General features: G+C 44.6%; 2 protein-coding genes across 2 annotated transcripts in view; both read right to left on the reverse strand.

The window, feature by feature from the left end:
- The window catches only part of tafa4b (TAFA chemokine like family member 4b), a gene marked incomplete at its 5' end in the record, with an annotated part of 48,561 nt that overhangs the window by 12,735 nt on the left and 11,981 nt on the right, over positions 1-23,845 (reverse strand). Inside the window, one exon of the mRNA XM_079510869.1 lies at positions 20,585-20,740. Within this exon, the coding sequence (XP_079366995.1) occupies positions 20,585-20,740 (156 nt within the window). The remainder of the gene's footprint in view (positions 1-20,584; positions 20,741-23,845) is intronic.
- On the reverse strand, positions 15,583-17,139 carry LOC306929226 (putative aminopeptidase W07G4.4; the record flags this gene model as incomplete). Its single annotated transcript, XM_079509666.1, has 1 exon — positions 15,583-17,139. One exon carries the CDS (start codon positions 17,137-17,139, stop codon positions 15,583-15,585), a length of 1,557 nt encoding a protein of 518 aa, XP_079365792.1.

The raw sequence follows: 23,845 nt of genomic DNA on the forward strand, positions 1-23,845 counted from the left end.
AACACCTTTTGGTGCGGCACCGAGTGCCGCCCTACAAGCTTGGAGATCTGCTATTGTTTTTTAAATGTGGCGCACGTTTTTAACTCAAATCTTTGCATCTGGGAGGTCCCTGGAACAACATATTTTCAGATGGGGGTCGGTGGCCAAATACAGATAAGTCTGGGGGTCTTTGACATGAAAAAGGTTGAGCACCACTGACATAGAAACATAGGTTTTTCAGAAAACTGTTTCAGAAAGACATTTTGTAGAATTTGGTGTCAGGTCAAATTGGGTTAAGACCAGACCTGTTCATTTCCTGAGACAGTGAGGGCCCGGAACTCATCAGTTCAGGACATGAACGCGTACAACTACCCTAGTGGGCTTTTATTATGCACCAGACACTGTTTTATTCATTTTCTAAGAGTATTTGTATATGTTTACGCCGATGTGAATTTGTATTGCATTGTTTTTTCTACCCTGAGCACAAATTCCAATCAATGTTTCATTGAAATGGTTATAAATAATTACATGGGTTGCATTAATCCATTGAGACCTGGAACGCATCCATGTCACGTTAGCGTTTAACCACATTAACCATTAACCCATTTTGGGGCGGGAACCCCTTTTGGTGTTTTAAACATTGTTATAATTTAGCTATTGAAAAATAGCAGATCTACAAGCTCATGAACTTGTAGGTCTGCTATTTTTGAAAAATCGTTAAAATGTGCCTCAAATCTTTCTGAAAATTGTCATGATTTAGAAAACTTTTTTTTTTCTTTTTTTTTTCGACGTCAGGCCTGAATGGGTTAAAGCAGTGGTTCCAAACCTGGGGGTTGGGACCCCGCAGGGAGGTCCCCAAATTATTTTTGGGGGGTCCCCAGATGATTATAGCTTAATTTGCAACATTGTTTTCTCACTCAACAGTAAACAAACCAGCATACAGTAGTAAGTGTGCATACAGTGTATCTGCACATTTCTAAAGTAAATAATTAATGACTCTTAAGACCTGTTCAATACAAAATTGGCCAACTTGGCAAATATTACGTATGAAAGAGGCAAACATTGTGAAACTAGCCAATCTACAAGCTCATAACGCCTCGACCTGCAAGGCGTTGTGAGCTTGTGGATTGGCTATTTTCACAATATGCATCCGTGGAACCATGAAGTCAAACTTAAATGTAATTCCTATAATTCCAAGTGCTTGCCAGAGTGTGTGTGTGTGTGGAGGGGGGGGGGTGGTCCCCAGTTGAACCTTACACTACAGAACACACCAATTCATTCCTGCCAAGACCTTCTCTCCCCTCTGTCTCTGCAACACAGTTTCACCTCAACCTTTCGCTGCACCAACCGGGACAGAATACATGAGGAGCCTGCCCTGGGCTGGCCGGCTCAGCACTCTCCACTCTTTTGACCTTCTGAGTTTTGCAAGAACTTGTGCACATTATAAATAATAAAAAGAAGAAAGAAAAAAAAACAGTACTAAAACTATACTAGGCCCATGAACATTGGCCAGATTGATAAGAAAAATCACACCCGTGTGAAGTGAGTGGTGCAACTCCGTGTGGGGGTTTCCCGGGGGGGGGGGGGGGGGGGGGTGGGTTCCAGACCCACAGGAACACACCCAGGGTGCCGGCCCAGTTCCGGCGAGCCGATCCGCGTCCGAAACGGTAGAGAAATGACAGAGTTACCATGTGGGGGTCCCCAGGGGTGTGGGGGGAGGGAGTTCCAGAGCCCCAGGAACGTGCCGGTCGTGCGGTGGTCCCTCTACTGTACCCTCTACTGTACTGTACTGTCACTGTACTGTACTGGCACACCCGAAAGCATCATATACAGTTAATATGTGCGTGTGTGTTTGTGTGTACGTTAGGTTGCGCACAGGTGGTGAAAAACAACCATGTTGTTTTCGTGCTCATACCCAGCCAGCCAGCTACCCAGCCACCCACACACACATAGCTCCGTAAGGGAGTGGTTGTACCACTCAAAAATGTTACCCCTTTCCTTTTGAAATAACCTTTAAAATGGTTTTACCTTTTAAAACCTTTTAAAGGTTTATTTTTTATTTTTTGTAAGAAAACCTGTGTGAAGTGGTCGCTTTTTAGCAACCCTTATCATCTTACATCATCGCGATATCACATAACATCGTATGCCGATTTGCTCAGTGACAGACAAAATAAACATTAACCTCTCTCTGTTCATTGTTAATGGCATTTAATGTTTGTGTTAGTGACAAAATAAACATTAAACTCTGTCCATTGTCAATGGCGTTTTTAATGTTTCTCTAGGAAAGACAAACATTAAACCTGCGTATAGAAGTGGCTAGCGTGGCCTGGGCCATGGCTCAATGGTCCAGGCACCTTGGCTGGTAATGCAGTCTGGCAGTGTGCCGTGGGTTCGACTCCCGATCCCGACGGCCTTTACTGCATGTCTTCCCCCCCATCTCTCTCCCCATTTCCTGTCAGCCTACTGTCTGTCCCTCCATAAAAAATATATAAAATAAAGGCGAAAGCCACAAAAAAAACATTAAAAAAAAAGGAGGGGCTAGCGCCCCTCAAATGACATATGATGTCACAGTGACATGACGCCACTGTGTCAATATGACATCATCATGACATGGAAGCAGCAGCCATTATTAGACCCCGTGGCATGTGTTCCTTTTTAGTTGTTGCTTTCTTACTTTCTACATGTCTACAGGTGATAAAAACACACCTCTCAGTCTTCCTGCTCGCTATGAATCTCATTTTCACCCTTCATCTATATTCATGAAAAGGTGGATGCACAATGCAACACATTGCTTTTCTTTCTCCAACCCGGAATATCATGGAACAGATATGAACAGTGGTGGAAAAAGTACTAAAAGTAACAATACCACCGTGTAGAAATACTCTGTTACACAACAAGTCAAGGTCTGGTGTACAAATAAAGTATTGGCATCAAAATATACTTAACCCATTTAGGCCTGACCTCGAAATTTTAAAAGACTTCTTCCAAATCCTCCAGTTTTCTGAAATAAATATTTTCACGATTTTTCAAAAATAGCAGATCTACAAGCTCATAGCTCATAAATAGGGCTGAAGGGGTTAATGTATATTTTGTAACAATAATTAAAATCCACAAAGTAGTTTAGTAACTAAAGTTTTCAAATAATTGTAGTTGAGTAAAAAGTACTTTAGTAAAATTAAGTAAGTAAGTAAGTAAGTAAGTAAAGTACTCAAGTAAAGTAAAAGCACCTCAAAATTGTACTAAGTGAAGAACAGTTTTCTCCCCCAGGCTATGAGACTGCTAAATAAGAAAAACAATCAATGAACACCTTCTGCGGTATTACGGCCTTGTATGATGACCTAACCGTTTTTCGTAGATACCTTAGTATTGTTATTTATGTAACGTTTTTATTTCTGAATATTATGGAGCACCCCTAAACTAAGTTTTTCCTTGTACAGTACATCTTGTACTTGTACATCCTTGTGACAATAACCATCTTGAATCCAGTTACTTTCCACCACTGTACTCAAACCAGTAGTTGTGGCAGCACTGAGGGCAAAGACAGTCTCTAGAGTCTAGAGACGGCCTAGAGTCTAGACCTTTAGCAGCACTGAGGGCAAAGACAGTCTCTAGAGTCTAGAGACGGCCTAGAGTCTAGACCTTTAGCAGCACTGAGGGCAAAGACAGTCTCTAGAGTCTAGAGACGGCCTAGAGTCTAGACCTTTAGCAGCACTGAGGGCAAAGACAGTCTCTAGAGTCTAGAGACGGCCTAGAGTCTAGACCTTTAGCAGCACTGAGGGCAAAGACAGTCTCTAGAGTCTAGAGACGGCCTAGAGTCTAGACCTTTAGCAGCACTGAGGGCAAAGACAGTCTCTAGAGTCTAGAGACGGCCTAGAGTCTAGACCTTTAGCAGCACTGAGGGCAAAGACAGTCTCTAGAGTCTAGAGACGGCCTAGAGTCTAGACCTTTAGCAGCACTGAGGGCAAAGACAGTCTCTAGAGTCTAGAGACGGCCTAGAGTCTAGACCTTTAGCAGCACTGAGGGCAAAGACAGTCTCTAGAGTCTAGAGACGGCCTAGAGTCTAGACCGTCTCTAGAGTCTAGAGACGGCCTAGAGTCTAGACCTTTAGCAGCACTGAGGGCAAAGACAGTCTCTAGAGTCTAGAGACGGCCTAGAGTCTAGACCGTCTCTAGAGTCTAGAGACGGCCTAGAGTCTAGACCTTTAGCTGCAGCACTGAGGGCAAAGACAGTCTCTAGAGTCTAGAGACGGCCTAGAGTCTAGACCGTCTCTAGAGTCTAGAGACGGCCTAGAGTCTAGACCTTTAGCTGCAGCACTGAGGGCAAAGACAGTCTCTAGAGTCTAGAGACGGCCTAGAGTCTAGACCGTCTCTAGAGTCTAGAGACGGCCTAGAGTCTAGACCGTCTCTAGAGTCTAGAGACGGCCTAGAGTCTAGACCTTTAGCTGCAGCACTGAGGGCAAAGACAGTCTCTAGAGTCTAGAGACGGCCTAGAGTCTAGACCTTTAGACCAGTAGTTGTGGCAGCACTGAGGGCAAAGACAGTCTCTAGAGTCTAGAGACGGCCTAGAGTCTAGACCTTTAGACCAGTAGTTGTGGCAGCACTGAGGGCAAAGACAGTCTCTAGAGTCTAGAGACGGCCTAGAGTCTAGACCGTCTCTAGAGTCTAGAGACGGCCTAGAGTCTAGACCGTCTCTAGAGTCTAGAGACGGCCTAGAGTCTAGACCTTTAGCTGCAGCACTGAGGGCAAAGACAGTCTCTAGAGTCTAGAGACGGCCTAGAGTCTAGACCTTTAGACCAGTAGTTGTGGCAGCACTGAGGGCAAAGACAGTCTCTAGAGTCTAGAGACGGCCTAGAGTCTAGACCTTTAGACCAGTAGTTGTGGCAGCACTGAGGGCAAAGACAGTCTCTAGAGTCTAGAGACGGCCTAGAGTCTAGACCTTTAGCTGCAGGTGATTATTAGGCAACAATAGGGACTGAGGCTGTTAACCCATTCAGGCCTGACGTCGAAATTTAAAAAAAAAAGTTTTCTAAATCATGACAATTTTCGGAAAGATTTGAGGCACATTTTAACGATTTTTCAAAAATAGCAGACCTACAAGTTTGTAGATCTGCTATTTTTCAATAGCTAAATTATAACATAATGTATGTAACCACCAAAAGGGGTTCCCGCTCAAAATGGGTTAACATTATTACCAGATTTTGGGAGGAGAAATAAGCAACCAGGTCTATGAGAACAAGCCCAAAAGAAGCGACTACTGTATAATAGGCCACACGAGCAGTTGAAACCTATTTTTGCAGTGCTGTAAGCAGTGGTTTTCAACCCTTGTTTTTGTATCAAGTCCCATTATTTATTGGACATTTGAGCCACGGTCCACCATTTGATGACATTTATAGCCTCTCTCAGACCCAAAACTTTGAATATTTTGTTGTTCATGCTGTATTGATGTTGGTACGATAACGAGATAACAGACAAACCTTGATCAAAATAACAATTCTTCTACATTCTCTAATTGTGTAGACTTGTAAATTAAGTAATGCATGATGTTTAACAATAATTTAACCCTTGAGAATGTAAAATCTTACGCTCTCAAGAGTTAAAGATCTATTAGGGTCCATTTGGTTATACCAACTCTCTATCATTTAGCTGGGGACCACCTGGAACCCCCTCAAGGACCAGTGGTGGTCCCCGGACCACTGGTTGAGAAACACTGCTGTGTAAAGTAACCAGAATACCCACATGAGTAGAAGTATAGGGAGCACTTTTGGAAATTCATGTTTCAGCGCTGCTAGGATAGGAGTGGTGTAACGAAATACATTTTGGTGTACTGTACTAAGTACTAAGTAAACTTAAGTGCACAACCACCAATAATTACAAACAACATTACAGAAAAACAAGCCTAAAGTCACTAGCATGGCTTGTTGTACAGCTTACAGCAGCAGATATGGCAACACTGACTGCGGCTGTTATTCCCCCGGGCCCTATAGTGTCTGGTCTCTGGGGGTTCTCTAGAGGCAGGGGGATTTCAGACTGCTCACAGTTCTGTCTCTTCTGCCACTGATCACAATGTGAACCTGACAAGAGCCACTCACCGATAAAGCCTTCCATTGGTAAGGTTTAAAAAGAAAATGTCTCATTTTGTTCCTGTGTACATACATGTCTCATGTATGAGTTTTTTTTTTTTAATCCCATATATCTGCTGAGGTTTGTAATGGTACCCAAGATTCTTGTTTGTAATGTTTCTGACATCAAGTGGACAGAGCTGGAACTGCAGCTGTGCTCCAGTCTCCTGTTATACAGTAGTCTGCCGCCTGTATATGGCCTTGCATGTATAAGGCAATTATTACTCATGCTCCTGTAATTACAAGCACATATGTTCAATCATCGTTACTGTGGTGCGTGTGCGTACACGTCGCCTTTGTTATTGGTGAAACAACATATTGGAAAATAGGAAGCCTTGCCAGGTATATTACAGGCAGGTGCAAACAAACAAAAAGACACAACACAAACACGATTAGCAGACACTTCAAACAAAAAACTGTTTGTATAGCCTTGTTTTGTGATGGCAAGCATTTTTCTATCAACGGTATAGGGACAAAGACATTACAGACAAATCTCACACAAAAGCAATGTTGTGTGTACAGACAAATATTGTGAAAATAGCCAATATTTTGCCTCATTCTTATTTTGACAATGTGGCCAATGTTTCACCAGTCTTTATAGTATATAGTTTGTTGATTACTTTTGAAGCAGTGATGTTTTTCTTTGCTTGACTTTCCTTGAGGTATTAAAAAGGTCTTAAAATGTGACATTTTGTCATCTGGGAGGGTCTCGACCCACATGTGTGGATATTCTGGCCCATTGTGTCTCGTGCACCTCATGAACTCAGTGTCAGTAAGATCCATTCCACCCAGAGGATACATAAATCATATTTCAACCAAACTAAACTATGAGGACCACATGAGAACAGATAAACCACACTCCCACTTGTGTGTATGTCCTGCTATTTTAACAACGGACCCAGGGCAATTATATGAATTGTTAAAATTAGATATGACTCACTCTCCCGTGACTGAGGCCCACACAACAGAATGAAAGTGAAGCCGGACGTCAGACGGGCCGTTCTAACACAATATGTGCACTCAGCCGTGCGTCTTTTAGAGTGTTTTCACATGAATACTTTACAAAGGAAGGGGCTGCACTCCCTGGCAAAACAGAGGCATGGCATTGCAAACAGAGTTCGGAAGTTTATGCGCGTACTTTGAAATTGCAATGCATTATTTGTTCTCTCTCTCTGTGTGTGTGTGTGTGTGTGTGTGTGTGTGTGTGTGTGTGTGTGTGTGTGTGTGTGTGTGTGTGTGTGTGTGTGCGTGCATGCCACTAGCTGGTTGCAGCTCCGACCGTGCTGCAAGTGTTAGGAGTGAAAGAGCATCGCATGCATCTAGTATGTCCTTGGTGCCAGGTCATATTACTACTTGAAAAAGGAATATAATGCTGCTCACACGCACACACACACCGCACATGCATGCGCGCGCAGTGGTGGAAAGTAACTAAGTACATGCATGTACTCAAGTAGTGTACTCAAGTAAAGCTTTGAGCTCCCCGAGGTGTGAAGACCCCCAAAGCATTGTAACCGTTCCGCTCAGTGGTCTCAGCGTACAGAAACAGCGGGGGAAGACGCATCCATCTATTTCCAGAATGATTTACTAACACACTGTATCTGTGTTGTTCTCCGGCTCGCCATGAGCACGCCTGCACACGCCCAGATACTGTCGCTGCCGGCCAGAAACCTCTCATCTCCATATTTCAACTTTTTGTGTTTTTTTTCCCCCGTAAAGGCAACGCCCCACTTGATCACACGACAGCGTCACACAAAAGCATCAAAAAGTAGCAGATCCACAAGCTCGAAATGCGTTCCGGGCTCGTCGATCAGCTCCATTTTGCTATTTTTGAATGTTAACATAGGAGGTTTCCACCCGACACACACGATAATGCATGGCAGAGAAAACGCAGAGCCGAAACCGCAACTGAAAGAAAAGAAATGACAGAAATTGATTGCACACAAACATGCGGTGTAGTGTACCATTGCACGTACACACACACATGTGCATTCATACACATAAATGCACATCCAAACACGCACATTTATTTAACCCAGTTTGGGCGGGAACACCTTTTGGTGTTAGCATTATGTTATGCTTTAGCTATTGAAAAATAGCAGATCTACAAGCTCATAGCGCGCCACCGAGTGGCGCGCTACGAGCTTGTAGGTCTGCTATTTTTGAAAAATCGAAGAACGACTGACATAGAAACATAGCTTTTTCAGAAAACTGTCAGGATGTAGAAGACATTTTTAGAATCTGATCTTAGGTCAAAACGGGTTAAGAAACTAAAAGGCAGCCGCGTGACAATGTGACAAAAGTATGACAAATGCATCACATTGAAGAGGCGGTCGAAATCACATAAACAGCAGCAGGTTGGTATGGGATAATAAAAAAAAACCATAAACTAGATCTTCTTGCTCAATAACGGAACACACGCTGTGTCGGTCCCTCAAATCTACCACCCAGCACCGCAACATAAACCCACTCACACGCGTTTCTATTGGGTTACCTTTGTCTCGCTCACTGCCAAGCCTGAAAGCAAATGGATTTCGACTCCCGGTCCATGATGTAGGGCATGGTTAACTTTGTTTTTTTTTGGATTCCATTAACCCATTTTGTTCTGAGATCAGATTCTAAAAATGTCTGTCTGAAAAAGCTGTTTCTATGTCAGTCGTTCTTCGATTTTTCAAAAATAGCAGACCTACAAGCTCGTAGCGCGCCACTCGGTGGCGCGCTATGAGCTTGTAGATCTGCTATTTTTCAATAGCTAAAGCATAACATAATTTAAAATGGGTTAAAGCCACCCCGATTCTCAGCCTTCTGTCTGTGAACAAATGGACGTATCATGTAAACCTGCTACAGTTAGCCTTCTCGAACAGTAAATTGTGTGCACTCATCCATGCTCTTTCTAAAACAGACCGGGTGTGTAATTGACGCCCATTACCTGACTGTCAGAGGTGTTAAACAAGTTGCTAGCCTTAAAAAAAAAAAAAAAAGATTCTGGATTTGAGATTTAACAACTTATTATTATGTTGTTACACCTATTATTATAATATGTTTTTGTGAAAATAACCAATCTACAAGCTTACAATGCGTCCCACCTTGATGCGTTGTGAGCTCGCCGATTGGCGATGTGTGATTTTTTTGCAGGGGACATGTTTCAAGTGTTTGCGATGTTTTTAAATGTTTTAAATAAATACAATTAGAAGAAAATGCCCCAAATATGGTTTAAAGTGGTTAACAACGTGACATCTTCAGCTCTTCTTTCAGCGTATGACACACCATGTGAAAGTGTACATTCTGCAGTTTCATAAGCAGTGAAGATCTGGAGAATATGCCGTGGCCTAGTTGAGGCCCAAGGCATTGGACCCAGTCGCCTCTCAGGCAGAAACCTCTAACTGTATCTCAATGTTCTTTCTCGTAAACGAATACACTACTTTGTCTTACAGCAGCACACAAAAGTAGCAAAATAGGAATAGCTGATCTACAAGCTCGAAATGCATCGCACCGCCACACGTTTTGAGCTTGTTATGTACTTTTTATTTGAATCCTGATCAAAAGCAACAGTTTCAGTCTTCAGACATACGGTATGAGGTCTCCACCCGTAAGCGTCGACATTCTGGGTCGTGTTCGATTTTACCGTAGTCTTTTCAAAAATATCAGATGTACTATAGCTGCGAGTTTGTATATCTGCTATTTTTGAACATTTTTGAAAAATCTTGAAAGATCAGCGGCCAAATAGGCCTATATACAGATCATTTTGGTGGGCCCTTGTTGGTGCAACAGCACTGATTTAGGAGGAATTTTGTATAGAATGGGCCTCACGTCTTAATACCGGAAACAACACACACAAAGTGCAGAAACACTTCCCGTTGCTGCTGAGCAGAGCGTTCTAATAAATAGAAGTGAACCGAGGGTGACCTCTGCTTATTGGCTATTATCAATTCCGCCCCAGTAGGTCGGTCTTTCCACACGCTGATGGAGTCAACAGGGATTAACCCTCTCCCTATAGGCCTGCTCTGTTTACACTGAGAGAGAGCCATCTTCTTTCTTTCACACCCCATGCCTGCCTGCCTGCCTGCCTGCCTGCCTGCCTGTCTGCCTGCCCGCCTGCCTGCCTGCCCCTGCCTGCCTGCCTGCCTGCCTGCCTGCCTGCCCGCCCGCCCGCCCGCCTGCCTGCCCGCCCGCCCGCCCGCCCGCCCGCCCGCCCGCCTGCCTGCAGCGCTCATCCTCGTGGAGAAAAGAAAACACAGGAGGTGACCTTTGTGCAGACACAAAAACAAACAAATAGCAGCAGGAGGAATGGAATTATAATTTTTAGAAAATTTGATTTTGAGAAAATTCTTTCCAATTCAGTAGTTCTCACACTTTAAAAAAAGAAATATATATATTCAAAGAATAGCAGATGTACAACCTCTCATTACGCGGCACAAAGTGACACGCTGTGAGCTTGTATGTCTGCTATTTTTGAATAGCCAACGATGCAAACATCTAAATTGACACAGATGCTTTCCCGGGTTTTAATGGGTTAGATTGTGTGCGTCTGTGTGTATGTGCGTGTGTGCGTGCGTGCGTGCGTGCGTGCGTGCGTGCGTGCGTGCGTGCGTGCGTGCGTGCGTGCGTGCGTCTGTGTGTATGTCATGTGGCGTCGTGATATGTTCATTGTACCATCCAATAATGGGAGTATAGGAGGACAATTATTGGGGTTCAGCTCCCTTGACAATAGTAATAATTGAAAGAATGGTATTAAAATGTAATACGATTGCAATTGCACAATGTGTGGTGTCTGCAGGCGTGTGTGTGTACATGTGTGCATGCATGCGTGTGCGCGCGTGTGTGACTGCGCATGTGTGTGTGCTTGTCTGTCACTGTGTCTATTGGGTTTCTTCCTCAACAAAGTATATATTTTATCTCAAGAGTTCAAAAGGTGTCTTGCCTTCCTTTTGTCCTGGTCTCTCATTACAAAGCCAATCATTGTGTTTTTTTATGGTTGCTTGATCGTGTCATAATGAAGCTATTGTTCCTCTCTAAGAACTCATTAGAGAGTCTAAACAACAAATCTTCTATTTATTGAGAGAAAATGTGGTTGAAATGAAAACAGTGGCTATGTGACTCAGCCATTTGAATGGGAAAGGCACCCTCTACTGGTCAGAGAGAAGAATAGCAGCAGTACGCCGGAGATGGAGAGACATGATGAGCTTACAACAGTGGTTTTCAAATGAGGGTCCATGGACTAATTAGTGTCAATTTCGGGGTCCTTGACATGAAAAAGTTTGGGGACATTTCTCATATGCTCTCATACGCTTAGGCTTACAATGTGTAAGCCTAAGCGTATGAGAGCATATGAGAAATGTCTAGGTAAATGATATGAGTGCATCATGAATTAAAAGCCCCCCCAAAAGAATAAGCAAATAGAATAAACCCGACATCCCTATTTTCTAGATGACATTATAGGCGAACAAGTAGCACGCCATTCACGGGTCAGACCATCATGATACATTTTAAGCTCGTGCATGTGTTATTTTCTCAAGGAACTAGTCTGCCCACAACCCTCTGGCTTGCAACCTCCGCTCTAACTGACCTCCTCATTATAGCACATTCACAGATGTATTTGCACTTTAATTCCTCTGTTGCTTAACAGCTGATGATGTGGTGGTTGGTGGGGTGGGTGGGAGAGGCTGAGAAAGCTGTGTATTTATGTATTTGTATATTGTCTGTATCTGTGTACTGTACGTCTTATGTATCTTGTATCTTACGGGTCCCCCTTGAAAATTACTGATGCTGCATCTCAACAGGGCTATCCCTTCAATAAAATCACACCAGTGTGAACTGAGTGGTGCAACTCCCCCCCCCCCCCTCTCTCTCTGTCTCTCATTAGCAGGCAACAGTGCAGCACTATCTCTCTCTCTCTCTCTGTTTCTGGCACAACAGCGCCACTTTTGGTACTCATTGGTACTGGTGCTCATAGTCACATAGGTAGGTGAACGGACACATGAACACATAGGTAGGTTAACACGGACATTGCTGTTCCTTGGTGGTGGTTGCACCACTCAAAAATCTAAAAATCATGACCCCCATGGTATGACCAACCCTACGGGCCTTCTGCTCGGCTGCCCCCCTCCCTGCCCACCTGAGAGCACCACAGTGCTAGAACAAAGCATTGTTCTAGCTACACTGCTTTTACCTCTCTCTAGGCTGTATGTCCTCATGCATTAATATAGACAGCAGAAAGATCTCGTCCGAGCCCTTGCTGTCGTGGATCTTACAGTGGTTCCCAAACTGTTTTAGCTAGAGCCCCGAACGACACATTTTTCCCTCTTTCTTATATTTGACAATTGCATTTATTTAATTTTTAAAAGGCATTAAAAAGGTTGTAAAAGAGCTTACTTACATTGTTCACTTTACTGGCATCTGCCCCCCAAACCAAAAAAATAATCACGTGGAGACCCCACCGCGGGCCACAGGTTGAGAACCACTGATGTACATTGTAGAGGACTGGCGATTGGGTGAGAACTGTATGTCTCTGCTGACCCCAACAGTTTGTTCTGGTCGATGCTACGCCTCCGCTCACATAATATCAGACACAACCATCTATTTCCCACTTGTTAGAGGTTAATACAACTGCGTCGGATGGGGCTGAACTTTAATCTGTGCGCACGTACGTGTGTGTGTGTGTGTGCTCGTGTGTGCGTAGATGCGTGCGTGCGTTCGTTTCTACAGATGATAGGGGTCAGTGACATGTTATATTCCATGCTGGGGAAAGGGTTCTCCGAGCTCGCAGACAAGCGTAACCAAGGTTCAACAAAATGACACTCTCATTCCCTCTCTCTCATTCTCTCTCTCCATTTGAAATGACCAGAATACTGTGAAAATACATGGACAAAGAAACGCACGCGCACATGCACGCACGTGCAGGAAGATTGTCCTTGTAAAATGTAAATATCTTGTAAATATCTACCACATTACTGCTCTATTAACCACTTAAGCGTATACTTCATCGTACGATGGATAGCTAAAATAGCAAATCTTGTAGACTGAGACATATGTACATCTGCCATTTTTGCTATATATTTTACATAGAGCTATATCTTGCTACCCTTACCCCTTACCCCTAACTTATTTTCCATTATTTACTATTTTAAAACCTTTAAAAAGAGTTAAAAAAGCTGATCTACAAGCTCACAACGTGACAATGTAGATTGGCTAGTTGAACGATTTTACAATGTTTTAAAAAAAAAAAGGAAATAAGTCTAGGGATAAGGTGCAAGGGGTGGCGCAAGATAGGGCCCATTATGTAAATTATTGAAACCGTATAGGTCGCAGATTACTATGAAAACCTGCAAAACACGCTCTATTATGGCCGTCTCCATATATGAAGATCACGACACTGACCTCATCAAACCCTGGATAGCCATACATGAAGACTGGATCATCACCTAGGCCCTGTCTGGCCTCACTAATTAGCACACATTTTATGCTCTACCCGGGCCAAAAACGTCAATAACATAAAAGGGCATTCCCAGACCTGTTGTTTCGCTTCTCGCCTTCAGGGCGTCTTACTGGTACATATATATTGTTTGAATATAAAAACAATAATTTGTCACTGTATATTTTGCACACTATGCGGCCCTGCTCACACCTGTGTGGTACGCGCGTCCCAATGTCTGTTGATAGTTGAGAGAAATTTGAGACTAGTTTGGAAGCTCATATAGCTTTACAAGTTTACATAGGTATGTCAGTGCAAGACTGAGGAAGGTTGCAAGAATGAAACATTGCTTCTTTACAATAAATGCTCTTAACCTAGCAAGTGGCGGTGTGCGGGGCTCGTCATCATCGCACCTGCTCCAAATTACCTACCAGGTGTGCGGAAGTCATCTCTCTATTAGTGCATGAAATTTGACATTTTGTGGGTGATTGTGTGGGGTGAGAGAGTGGATGGTTTGTAGGCGAGAGCTTTTGTTTCGTTTCGTATTTTTGTCTTTGTTTGTGTATATATGTATTAATGCATGGATGTATTTGTTGTATTGTTCTCTTTATTGTACTCTTTGTATATTTGTGTTAAGAACCTCCTCGGAAAACGAGATGATACACCTCAAGGGGTTTATCCTTTCAATAAAAGGTATATTTGTATTAATGTTAAATATAATTTTTTGAGGGGCGCTAGCCCCTCCTATGTCCAGCCTTTAGTGTGTGTGCACAAACTTGGTCCTACACAAACATTAAATTCCCATTGACAATGATTGGACAATTTTACATCATAGTGTAAACACAAACATTGCGTAACACAAACATTGATGACGAAGGTGAGGACACAAATTTGTATTGACCGGAATGAGATGATGTACGATGATAAGAGCGCCCCTCACTTCACACGGGTGTGATTATTTTTATTTTATTTTACAGTAAGTGCCTATTAGTCTAGTAGCCAGAATGTGAACCTGGACATGTTGAGTACACCAACGTTTTATGTTATAAATGTTTAGTATGGGTCCCCAGCATGTAGAAACTGCCGGATGCTAACTTGCATATGTTGAGCAATTTTCGTAATTGGCATAATATGTAACCATACCATTAACAACCTATAGAAGGCAAAATATTAAAAATTTCATCATGCTTTATGTAGCATGTGACGTATCAAACTAGGGGGTTTTCATGATGCTGAATCCATTCCAAGCATTAGTTTTGCACAGAATCACTCATTGGGCTAAAAACGGCCATTGCCGTCATCACAAATGTGATGATGTCAGCACAATTGGGCAAGTGGGCATGGCCGTTTTTAGCCCAATGAGTGTTTTTTTGCAAAAACTAATGCTTGATGAAATTTGTAATATTTTGCCTTCTATAGGTTTTTAATGGTATGGTCACAGATTATGCCGATTACGAAAATTGCTCAACATATGCAAGTTAGCATCCAGCAGTTTCTACATGATGGGGACCCATACTAAACATTTCTAACGTTGGTGTACTCAACATGTCCGGGTTCACAATGGGGCTCTATGGGCTGGCTACTAGATTATATGGGTTGTTTCCAAGTGACATGGTTTCATAGATTCGTTTGTAAAACGAATCTTTTTTGTTGTTTGTTTACACATTCTTTGCTAATATACGTTGGATTCATGATCATGTGTATATTTTCTGACATTTACTTTCTCTTTTGGGTGAAAAAGAATCTTCCCATCAAAAATATAGTTGATCTTGTTGAAGATCCAAGGACTGTAATGAAAGATGTTACTGTAGCATAGGTATTTGTTAATACCTACCTATGCTAACATCTCAAATAGCTAAGCACAATACGGTGTAATTGCTACAGAAAGGGGGAATAATAGTGTTTTGATGAGAAAACCTCAAGCATAGAAGAAACTATTGAAGGGATCCTTTTTTTCTTTTTTACGATATTTTGGAGGGCTTTTTCATCATCGGGATCGGGATTACCAGCCTAGGTGCCCAGACGACTCCGCCAGCCGCCCGGGGCCTATTCAAGCGATTCAGTCGGAACATTCCGACTAGGAGTCCTTGGATGTATTCAGGATGTACTTGGTAGCCATGGCAAGGAGTGGAGCGCCAGTGGGCACGCCTGGGAAAGGACCACTAGACCCGGCAATATCAATGTGGGAGTACTGCAGAGGGTTCTGAGAGTCGATCCCACACCTATCCAGACCAGAGGCCATGATGAGGAAAGCGGCCGGGGCCTGGTGTCCTCGGGGAGTTTCGGTAGACGGCTTGTTACCGCTCTGGAGAATATCCTCATACTCGGACTTCCCTCTGTGGAAGTCGTAGTCCTCACGCCTAATGCTGGACACTTCAAACACGTCCCCCAAAACCTCTCCCTCCTTCTGCCACTGCGCTGCGGTTTTGGCGCGCCGGGCCGGTCCGTTGTCCATGATGATGGAGTAGTTGGGTCCCATGGCCCGGATTGCGTGGCCGGTCAGCGTGGCGATGGTGAACAGCTGGGGAGAGACCTCGTGCATGGCCTCCTCCTTCATCTCGCAGAGAAGGTCCACCATCACCATGCGTCCCTCCGCGTCTGTGTTGCCCACTCGCACCCTGCGGTCCGCGCGGGACACGACCAGCTCATCTGCCACGTAGCAGTCTGGACCCACGCTGTTCCTGACCATGGCCATGGAGCCCATCACCTTCAGGTGCTTTGGCCTCAGCTTGGCCAGGATCTGGAAGAAACCGGCCACAGTGGCCGCACCGCACTTGTCCCTGTGCATGCCGGCCATGACGCCCCCGGCCTTGATGTCCGCCCCGCCTGTGTCGTAGGTGATGCCCTTGCCCACCAACATCAGAGTGTTCTGGACGGGCGCGTCTCCGCAGTACAGGAGCTTGATCACCCTGGCCTGGTGTCGGGGCACAGCGTTGGCACAGCGGTTGACCGCGGCCAGACAGGGGTACTCCTTCTCCAAGACGTGTAAGTCGCTCAACACTTCCACCTGCACGGGGCTGTCGGCGAAGAGCTTCTGGACGTACTCGGCCACGCGCGGCGCGGCCATGCGCTCGGGATCGGAGCCGCCGATGTCGCGGTACACCAGTCGCCCACTCTCAAGTGCGTCGGCCAGTTTCACCACCTCCTGCCCTTGGGCCTCCTGCTCCACCCACAGGCCCAGGATGCCCACCTTGTGCGGGCTGTCCTTCCGCCTGGCCTCCCTCACCTCCAGGGGCGTGTAGAGCTCATGCAGAGCCCCGAGGGCCGCCACCAGGGTGCTTTGGGGGTAGTCGTGGTGCGGGGGACAGACCAACAGGGGCCGATGCATACCCGCCAATATGGCCCGCCTGATGCCGCGGCCCGCGGCCTCACCGAACCTCCTGACGTCGTCAAAGTCGCGGTTCACCGGGCCGGTGGAGGCGAACACCATCCGACTGCCGGGGAGACCGGGTACGTTCAACAACGGCATGCTGTGCATGAAGCCCATGTCCAAAAGGGTGTAGTTTCTCAGAGGACCTGCCAGACACTCCAGCTGCTGGGGCAGGGAGTCATGGCTCTCGGTCACCAAGACAACGCCATCAAAGGTCAGGTCTTTACAGTCAGTGGTCCACTGCATAGGTTGAACGTCGTCCATTATACTTGTCCTACTTCTACTACTGTCCTAAAATGAGAAAAACGGGTTCCATCTTATATAGGCTACATATTGCTGACACATGGTGACATCATCAGAGAGTATAATGTATGTTTCCATAGCTACCCAAATGATACACAACTGCACATAATCTCAAGAACCTCCTGATCAACCTCATCATCATCTGTTTTTGCATCGGAAGACTCGATCCATCTCTCCCGAGCAATCTTCGGTCCTACTCTCACCTATGGTCATGAAGTGTGGGTCATGACCGAAAGAATAAGGTCGCGAATACAAGCGGCCGAAGGTGGCTGGCATCTCCCTTAGAGATAGGGTGAGAAGTTCAGTCACACGAGAGAGACTCGGAATAGAGTCGCTGCTTCTTTGCCTAGAAAGGAGCCAGCTAGGTGGTCCGAGCATCCCCTTAGGATGCCTCTCGGACGTCTCCCTAGGGAGGTCCTCGAGGCACGTCCCACTGGGAGGAGACCCCAGGGCAGATCAGGGCGCAGTTGGAAGTAATACATCGACTTATTGGCCTTGGAACGACTCGGGATCCCCCAGGAGGAAGTCACTAATGTTGCTCTGGAGAAGGAAGTCTGGAGCACTCTGGTGGAGCTGTTGCCCCACGACCGACTACGGATAAGCGGTTGAAGATGGATGGATGGATGGATGGATGGATGGACTCAATCCAGCTTCAAAACCTTAAGTTAGGTTTTAGAAGTCGTTTTCAGAATCGGCCTCAAGTCTAAATGGGTTAAATCACCTAGTCCTAGACGAACAATAATGACGTTTTAACTGTTCTCCTGAAGAAAATGGAAAGAAAAAAAATCATCCCAAAACTTTGCAGCTCGGCTGTTAACCAGAATCAGAAGGAGAGAGAGAGAGCGTGCATTATTCCAGTTTAGCTGCTCTGCACTGGCGTCCTTGTATCATTTCAAGTTGATTTCAAAGTCCTCCTTACATACACAAAGCGCTTAAAGGACCACTTCACCACTTTTCAACCTGCCTTCATATAATTGGTCCACACTAATATTCATGATAAAAAAAATCTACTCAGTCTGTGTCTCATAGGAGGGCTGTAGGCAGTTCAGAAACCCGTCCACCAGTGACGTCATCGATGGGGAATCCAAGCTAATAGAAACTGCAGGCTTTCTAGTCCTGAAAAGTTGCAATGCGAAAATGGAAGCCATCGTTCTCATGATAATACAAATCTAAACATTTTTGTTAAAAGAATCTTGTTTTAAAAAAGATCTGCCTACATGTTTTACAAGGTTTTTTTTAAATTTCATTGTAAATCATTTTGTGCTGCGAATTCCTGTATGAAATGCTACAAATAATTTGTATTCTTATTTCACAAAGTCATATTGTCCAGGCATCCCTCCTACATTAAAATATGATCTGTTCTATTGTCCAGGCATCCCTCCTACATTAAAATATGATCTGTTTTTCCCCATGTCTGCCTCTTTACGTGTGTAAACATGAACCTGAATATGAATATATCATTATCTTCTCTAGAGTTATGACAAAGTGCAACAGACCAGAAAATAATTTCTCTATTACCATCCGATCGGATAGGCTCTCGAATAGCCTGAAGAGACATGGAACGCTCTGCCAAGTAAAACAGGCCTTTCAAATTGCGGTTTGAGTTTCCAGCGTTGGGTTTGAAGGCAGCCAAGGTGGACAGCTGTAGTATATCAGCCTCTACGTTCATGTGACACAGGGGGATAAGGGAGGGCAAGGAGACACTGGTGACTGCATGGGGCTTCCATTACCTGCATTAGTGGCTTCAGAACCTTTCATGTTACATGATCTCTTTGGGACGGGATAAGTCTCTTACTGGACTACCAGTAAGAGAGATATGGCCCAATCTTTATCTCGCTTTTTTTTTTTTTTTTTACCTAACCAGGAAACATGACCAAAGAAGAAATGTTCTCTCATTTCTAAGCAGAGTTAGTCGGACTTTGTGTGTTTGTATGCATGACTTGCATGTACAGTATGTGTGTGTAGGCCTATGTATCTATTCTATAGGTATGTACATGTATGAGTACGAAATAAACAGCTGCAACTCATTGCAATACATACAAACTAATTGCAATTTAAACGAGAGGGAGAGAGACAGCATCATCTTCAATTAGCAATATTTGGCGCCTATACTTCACACTGGGTGTGACTTTTCTTTACAGAAATAGTTGAGATAAAACAGGTGAAAATGCAATTAGACTCATGATATACTGTATATATTTTTTAAAGGGATTGTGACATTAACAAAAGGGATTGGGTTTTCTTCTTAATTTTTGTTTTGTTTTCTGAGCTCAATTGCACCCAAAAAACCTGAACTTTTAACATTCAGTAAACTTTCTGTCTGTCTGGAGTTTTCTGGCTGGAGTGTTCTGATTTCCTGCTGTTTGTGATGTCACAGCACTCTTACCGACGGACCGGATGCTATCCCGGATGTGGCTGGAGCAGCTAAATGTAGCCAAAACACTCTAGAGGTGATTGACAACAACGGGAGGTATGATTTAATCTACCGCGACTAGCGACTGGACCGCGTTGGGCCCTCTATCACAGAATCTTTGCTTAGAATTGGACGGAATGATTTAGATCAAGAGTTATTAACGTTTCAAGATTTTCGGTCTCGTCGGCTAAACGGGGGGGAACATTTTCGATGACGTCCCACTGTTGCGCAACATCGAATGTTGTGCAACAGGCGCTCCCAGCGCCCAATAATCTCTGTCCTATTAATCAATCTCCGTCTAGGGCATCAGACTGTAGGCTACTAATTAACAGGACTCTGGGGCCATTAAACTGTTAAAAAGGTTATTAAAGTTATTATTGTGTCTCTTCATGGGAATGTCAATTTATTTTGACAATTACTTTCCCCTTTCTTTTCTTTTGTGATTTATTGAGTGGTGCAAACCACTCCAACAACTGGCTTTGTAGCCGTGTACCCGTGTACCCGTGTTTGTTCGTACCGAAAAAACGAGCATGGTTGCTATGGTTAGCAACCAAAAAAACGAGCATGGTTGCTATGGTTAGTATGTGACGTAACTGACATCACAACGCCTGAGTGACCTACCTTCAAATGACACTGTTGAGACTGAATTCATGCGGAGAGTACTTATGACACAGATGCTTTCCTGGTTCTAATGTACAGTAACTATAACAATAAATGTGTAGTTGCACCACTTTATTCGTGATTGACCTATTAATACATTTTCTTTATGTCATTTACCAAAAATAAAGGATGCACAGAAATGTTTTCCTATTCAAGCACGTTGATTTTGTTTCTCAATACACACACACACACACACACACACACACACACACACACACACACACACACACACACACACACACACACACACACACACACACACACACACACACACACACACACACACACACACACACACACACACACACACACACACACGATTGTATTCCTTACCTTCCACACAAGAGGGTCTGGCTCGGGTGGTCCCGGCAACTTGACCAGGGAAGCAGGAACACTTGACAGTTTGGGAGCGTTCCTCAATCTTGTTCTTATTGCAGCATCGATGATTGGCCACCACCTCACATGTCCCCTGCTTGACCTGGTATGAGACTGAGACACACACACACACACACACACACACACACACACACACACACACACGATGGGTTGGCAGCTTATCGTCGGGGGGGGGGGGGGGGGGGTGCGGAAGGCGTTGCGCGCAATGTGGCAAACCCCCATATATGGACTTATGGAGGCTGCTCAATATGATGAAATAGACTGGCGTCATAGACTGAGAGATTATATTTGGGAATGCCTGACACGGAACTCCATATATGGGCATAAAAGGGACAGACAGAGAGACGGGTACAACGGGCATTGTGTAACCGGGCTCCAGCTCGCGTTGTTCCCGCGTAGGCTGTTGTCCAACGTTCACTGGTCCAGTCAGTCCCTCTATAGTAGGCTGTTTCCCAACATTCACTGGTCCAGTCAGTCCCTCTATAGTAGGCTGTTTCCCAACATTCACTGGTCCAGTCAGTCCCTCTATAGTAGGCTGTTTCCCAACATTCACTGGTCCAGTCAGTCCCTCTATAGTAGGCTGTTGTCCAACGTTCACTGGTCCAGTCAGTCCCTCTATAGTAGGCTGTTGTCCAACGTTCACTGGTCCAGTCAGTCCCTCTATAGTAGGCTGTTGTCCAACGTTCACTGGTCCAGTCAGTCCCTCTATAGTAGGCTGTTGTCCAACGTTCACTGGTCCAGTCAGTCCCTCTATAGTAGGCTGTTGTCCAACGTTCACTGGTCCAGTCAGTCCCTCTATAGTAGGCTGTTTCCCAACATTCACTGGTCCAGTCAGTCCCTCTATAGTAGGCTGTTTCCCAACGTTCACTGGTCCAGTCAGTCCCTCTATAGTAGGCTGTTGTCCAACGTTCACTGGTCCAGTCAGTCCCTCTATAGTAGGCTGTTTCCCAACATTCACTGGTCCAGTCAGTCCCTCTATAGTAGGCTGTTGTCCAACATTCACTGGTCCAGTCAGTCCCTCTATAGTAGGCTGTTTCCCAACATTCACTGGTCCAGTCAGTCCCTCTATAGTAGGCTGTTTCCCAACATTCACTGGTCCAGTCAGTCCCTCTATAGTAGGCCGTTTCCCAACATTCACTGGTCCAGTCAGTCCCTCTATAGTAGGCTGTTTCCCAACATTCACTGGTCCAGTCAGTCCCTCTATAGTAGGCTGTTTCCCAACGTTCACTGGTCCAGTCAGTCCCTCTATAGTAGGCTGTTGTCCAACGTTCACTGGTCCAGTCAGTCCCTCTATAGTAGGCTGTTTCCCAACGTTCACTGGTCCAGTCAGTCCCTCTATAGTAGGCTGTTTCCCAACGTTCACTGGTCCAGTCAGTCCCTCTATAGTAGGCTGTTGTCCAACGTTCACTGGTCCAGTCAGTCCCTCTATAGTAGGCTGTTTCCCAACGTTCACTGGTCCAGTCAGTCCCTCTATAGTAGGCTGTTGTCCAACGTTCACTGGTCCAGTCAGTCCCTCTATAGTAGGCTGTTTCCCAACATTCACTGGTCCAGTCAGTCCCTCTATAGTAGGCTGTTGTCCAACGTTCACTGGTCCAGTCAGTCCCTCTATAGTAATAGTATTAACAATACACAACCCTGCTCTCGGATTTAAAACCCACTGTCTGTCACTATGTTGACTTAAATCCCACAAGCTGTAAAAGAAAACAATGAGCTGGTTATTTCTCAGATTTGACTTAGCTCATATAGTTCAACTTCTTAGTCATAATAAAATGTATGTATTCCAAGGAGAAATCATCCATATTTTATGAGGGCTTACGGGAGAGCTTGTGCAGCTCGGTGCGTTGCAATGTGTCGACATACACTTTATTGAATGGAACTTAAACAACTCGTTTACATATTATGCCCGGGGAGAACGGTTTGAGTTGGTGTGTGCGTGTGTGGGTGTGTGTGTGTGTGTGTGTGTGTGTGTGCACGGTGCTACCGAGAGTCACATGCCTTCCATCAGTATAATTGCTAATCAAACAATGCCTCAAACAAACAAATGACTCATAATCTCCCTTGATTATCTTCACACTTCCCAAGGGGCTCATGTCTGGTTAATTAGAACATTGCGCTGATGGTAAACGCTGAGTGTTGAACAACAGTCTCCTTCTGACCTACGGAGTTAACTTAAAGGCAGTGCTGTTGTAGCTACACTTTAAATACCCTGGGAATTAAACTCTTTAGACTTAGAGTGTACAAATGTAGAGTGCACAAAAGATGCATGAGCAGATGTGCTACTTTTAATGCTTTTGTGTGACGCTGTAGTATGATCTCAAGTAGGACAGTGGTTCTCAACCACTGGTGGTCCGGGGACCAACAGGGGTCCTTGAGGGGGTTCCAGGTGGTCCCCAGCTAAATGATGGAGAGTTGGTAAACAAATGGACCCTTATAGATCTTTAACTCTGGAGACCCGTAAGGGCCCATTTGGTTTCATTTAAAGATGGAGTGCCACAATTTTTGTATTTTTCCAGTTTTTCATGTGTCTATGAGGTGACAGTACTTCATTAGACACCCTGGAGTTGTTTTTATGTGCAATGGTGTATTAACTTTGTATTTAGGGTTTCTTCCTGGAGGCTGAACCCTTGACAGTCAAACGGGCCAATGAAGTAAACAGTAATATAGTGACACCACACTATCAACCCCTCCCCTAACCCCTCCCCCTTTATCATACAACTACAGCTGTGGGTGCGGCTTCAGTTCAGGTGTATCACCACCCATCACCACCCACCAGGCAAACCAGGCATACTTAATGAACTGGTGGGCGTGTCGGCGTGTCCACATAAAAGCATGATTTTAACAAATACTGTACACTTTTTGGAAAAAGTTCTTCCCTCTTATATTGTAATAATACATGATGATCATGTTTTAGGGTGGAAAAAAATGGTGGCACTCTGCATTACTGCATTACTTAGTTAATTTACAGAGAATGTAGAAGAATTGTTATTTTGATTGAAGTTTGCCCATTCTCTCGATATGGTACCACATCAATACAACATGGAATTGTGGACAAAGTCCTATCCCAATCTTGGGTCTGGGAGGCTAAAACAAATCTCATCAAATGGTGGGCCGTGCCTCAAATGCTGAATAAGAAAATGGAGCTTGGGCCTGGGCCGTGGCTCAGCAGTCCAGGCACCTTGGCTGGTAATCCAGTCTGGC

Source organism: Electrona antarctica, assembly GCF_951216825.1.
Source record: "Electrona antarctica genome assembly, chromosome: 9".
NCBI lineage: Eukaryota > Metazoa > Chordata > Actinopteri > Myctophiformes > Myctophidae > Electrona > Electrona antarctica.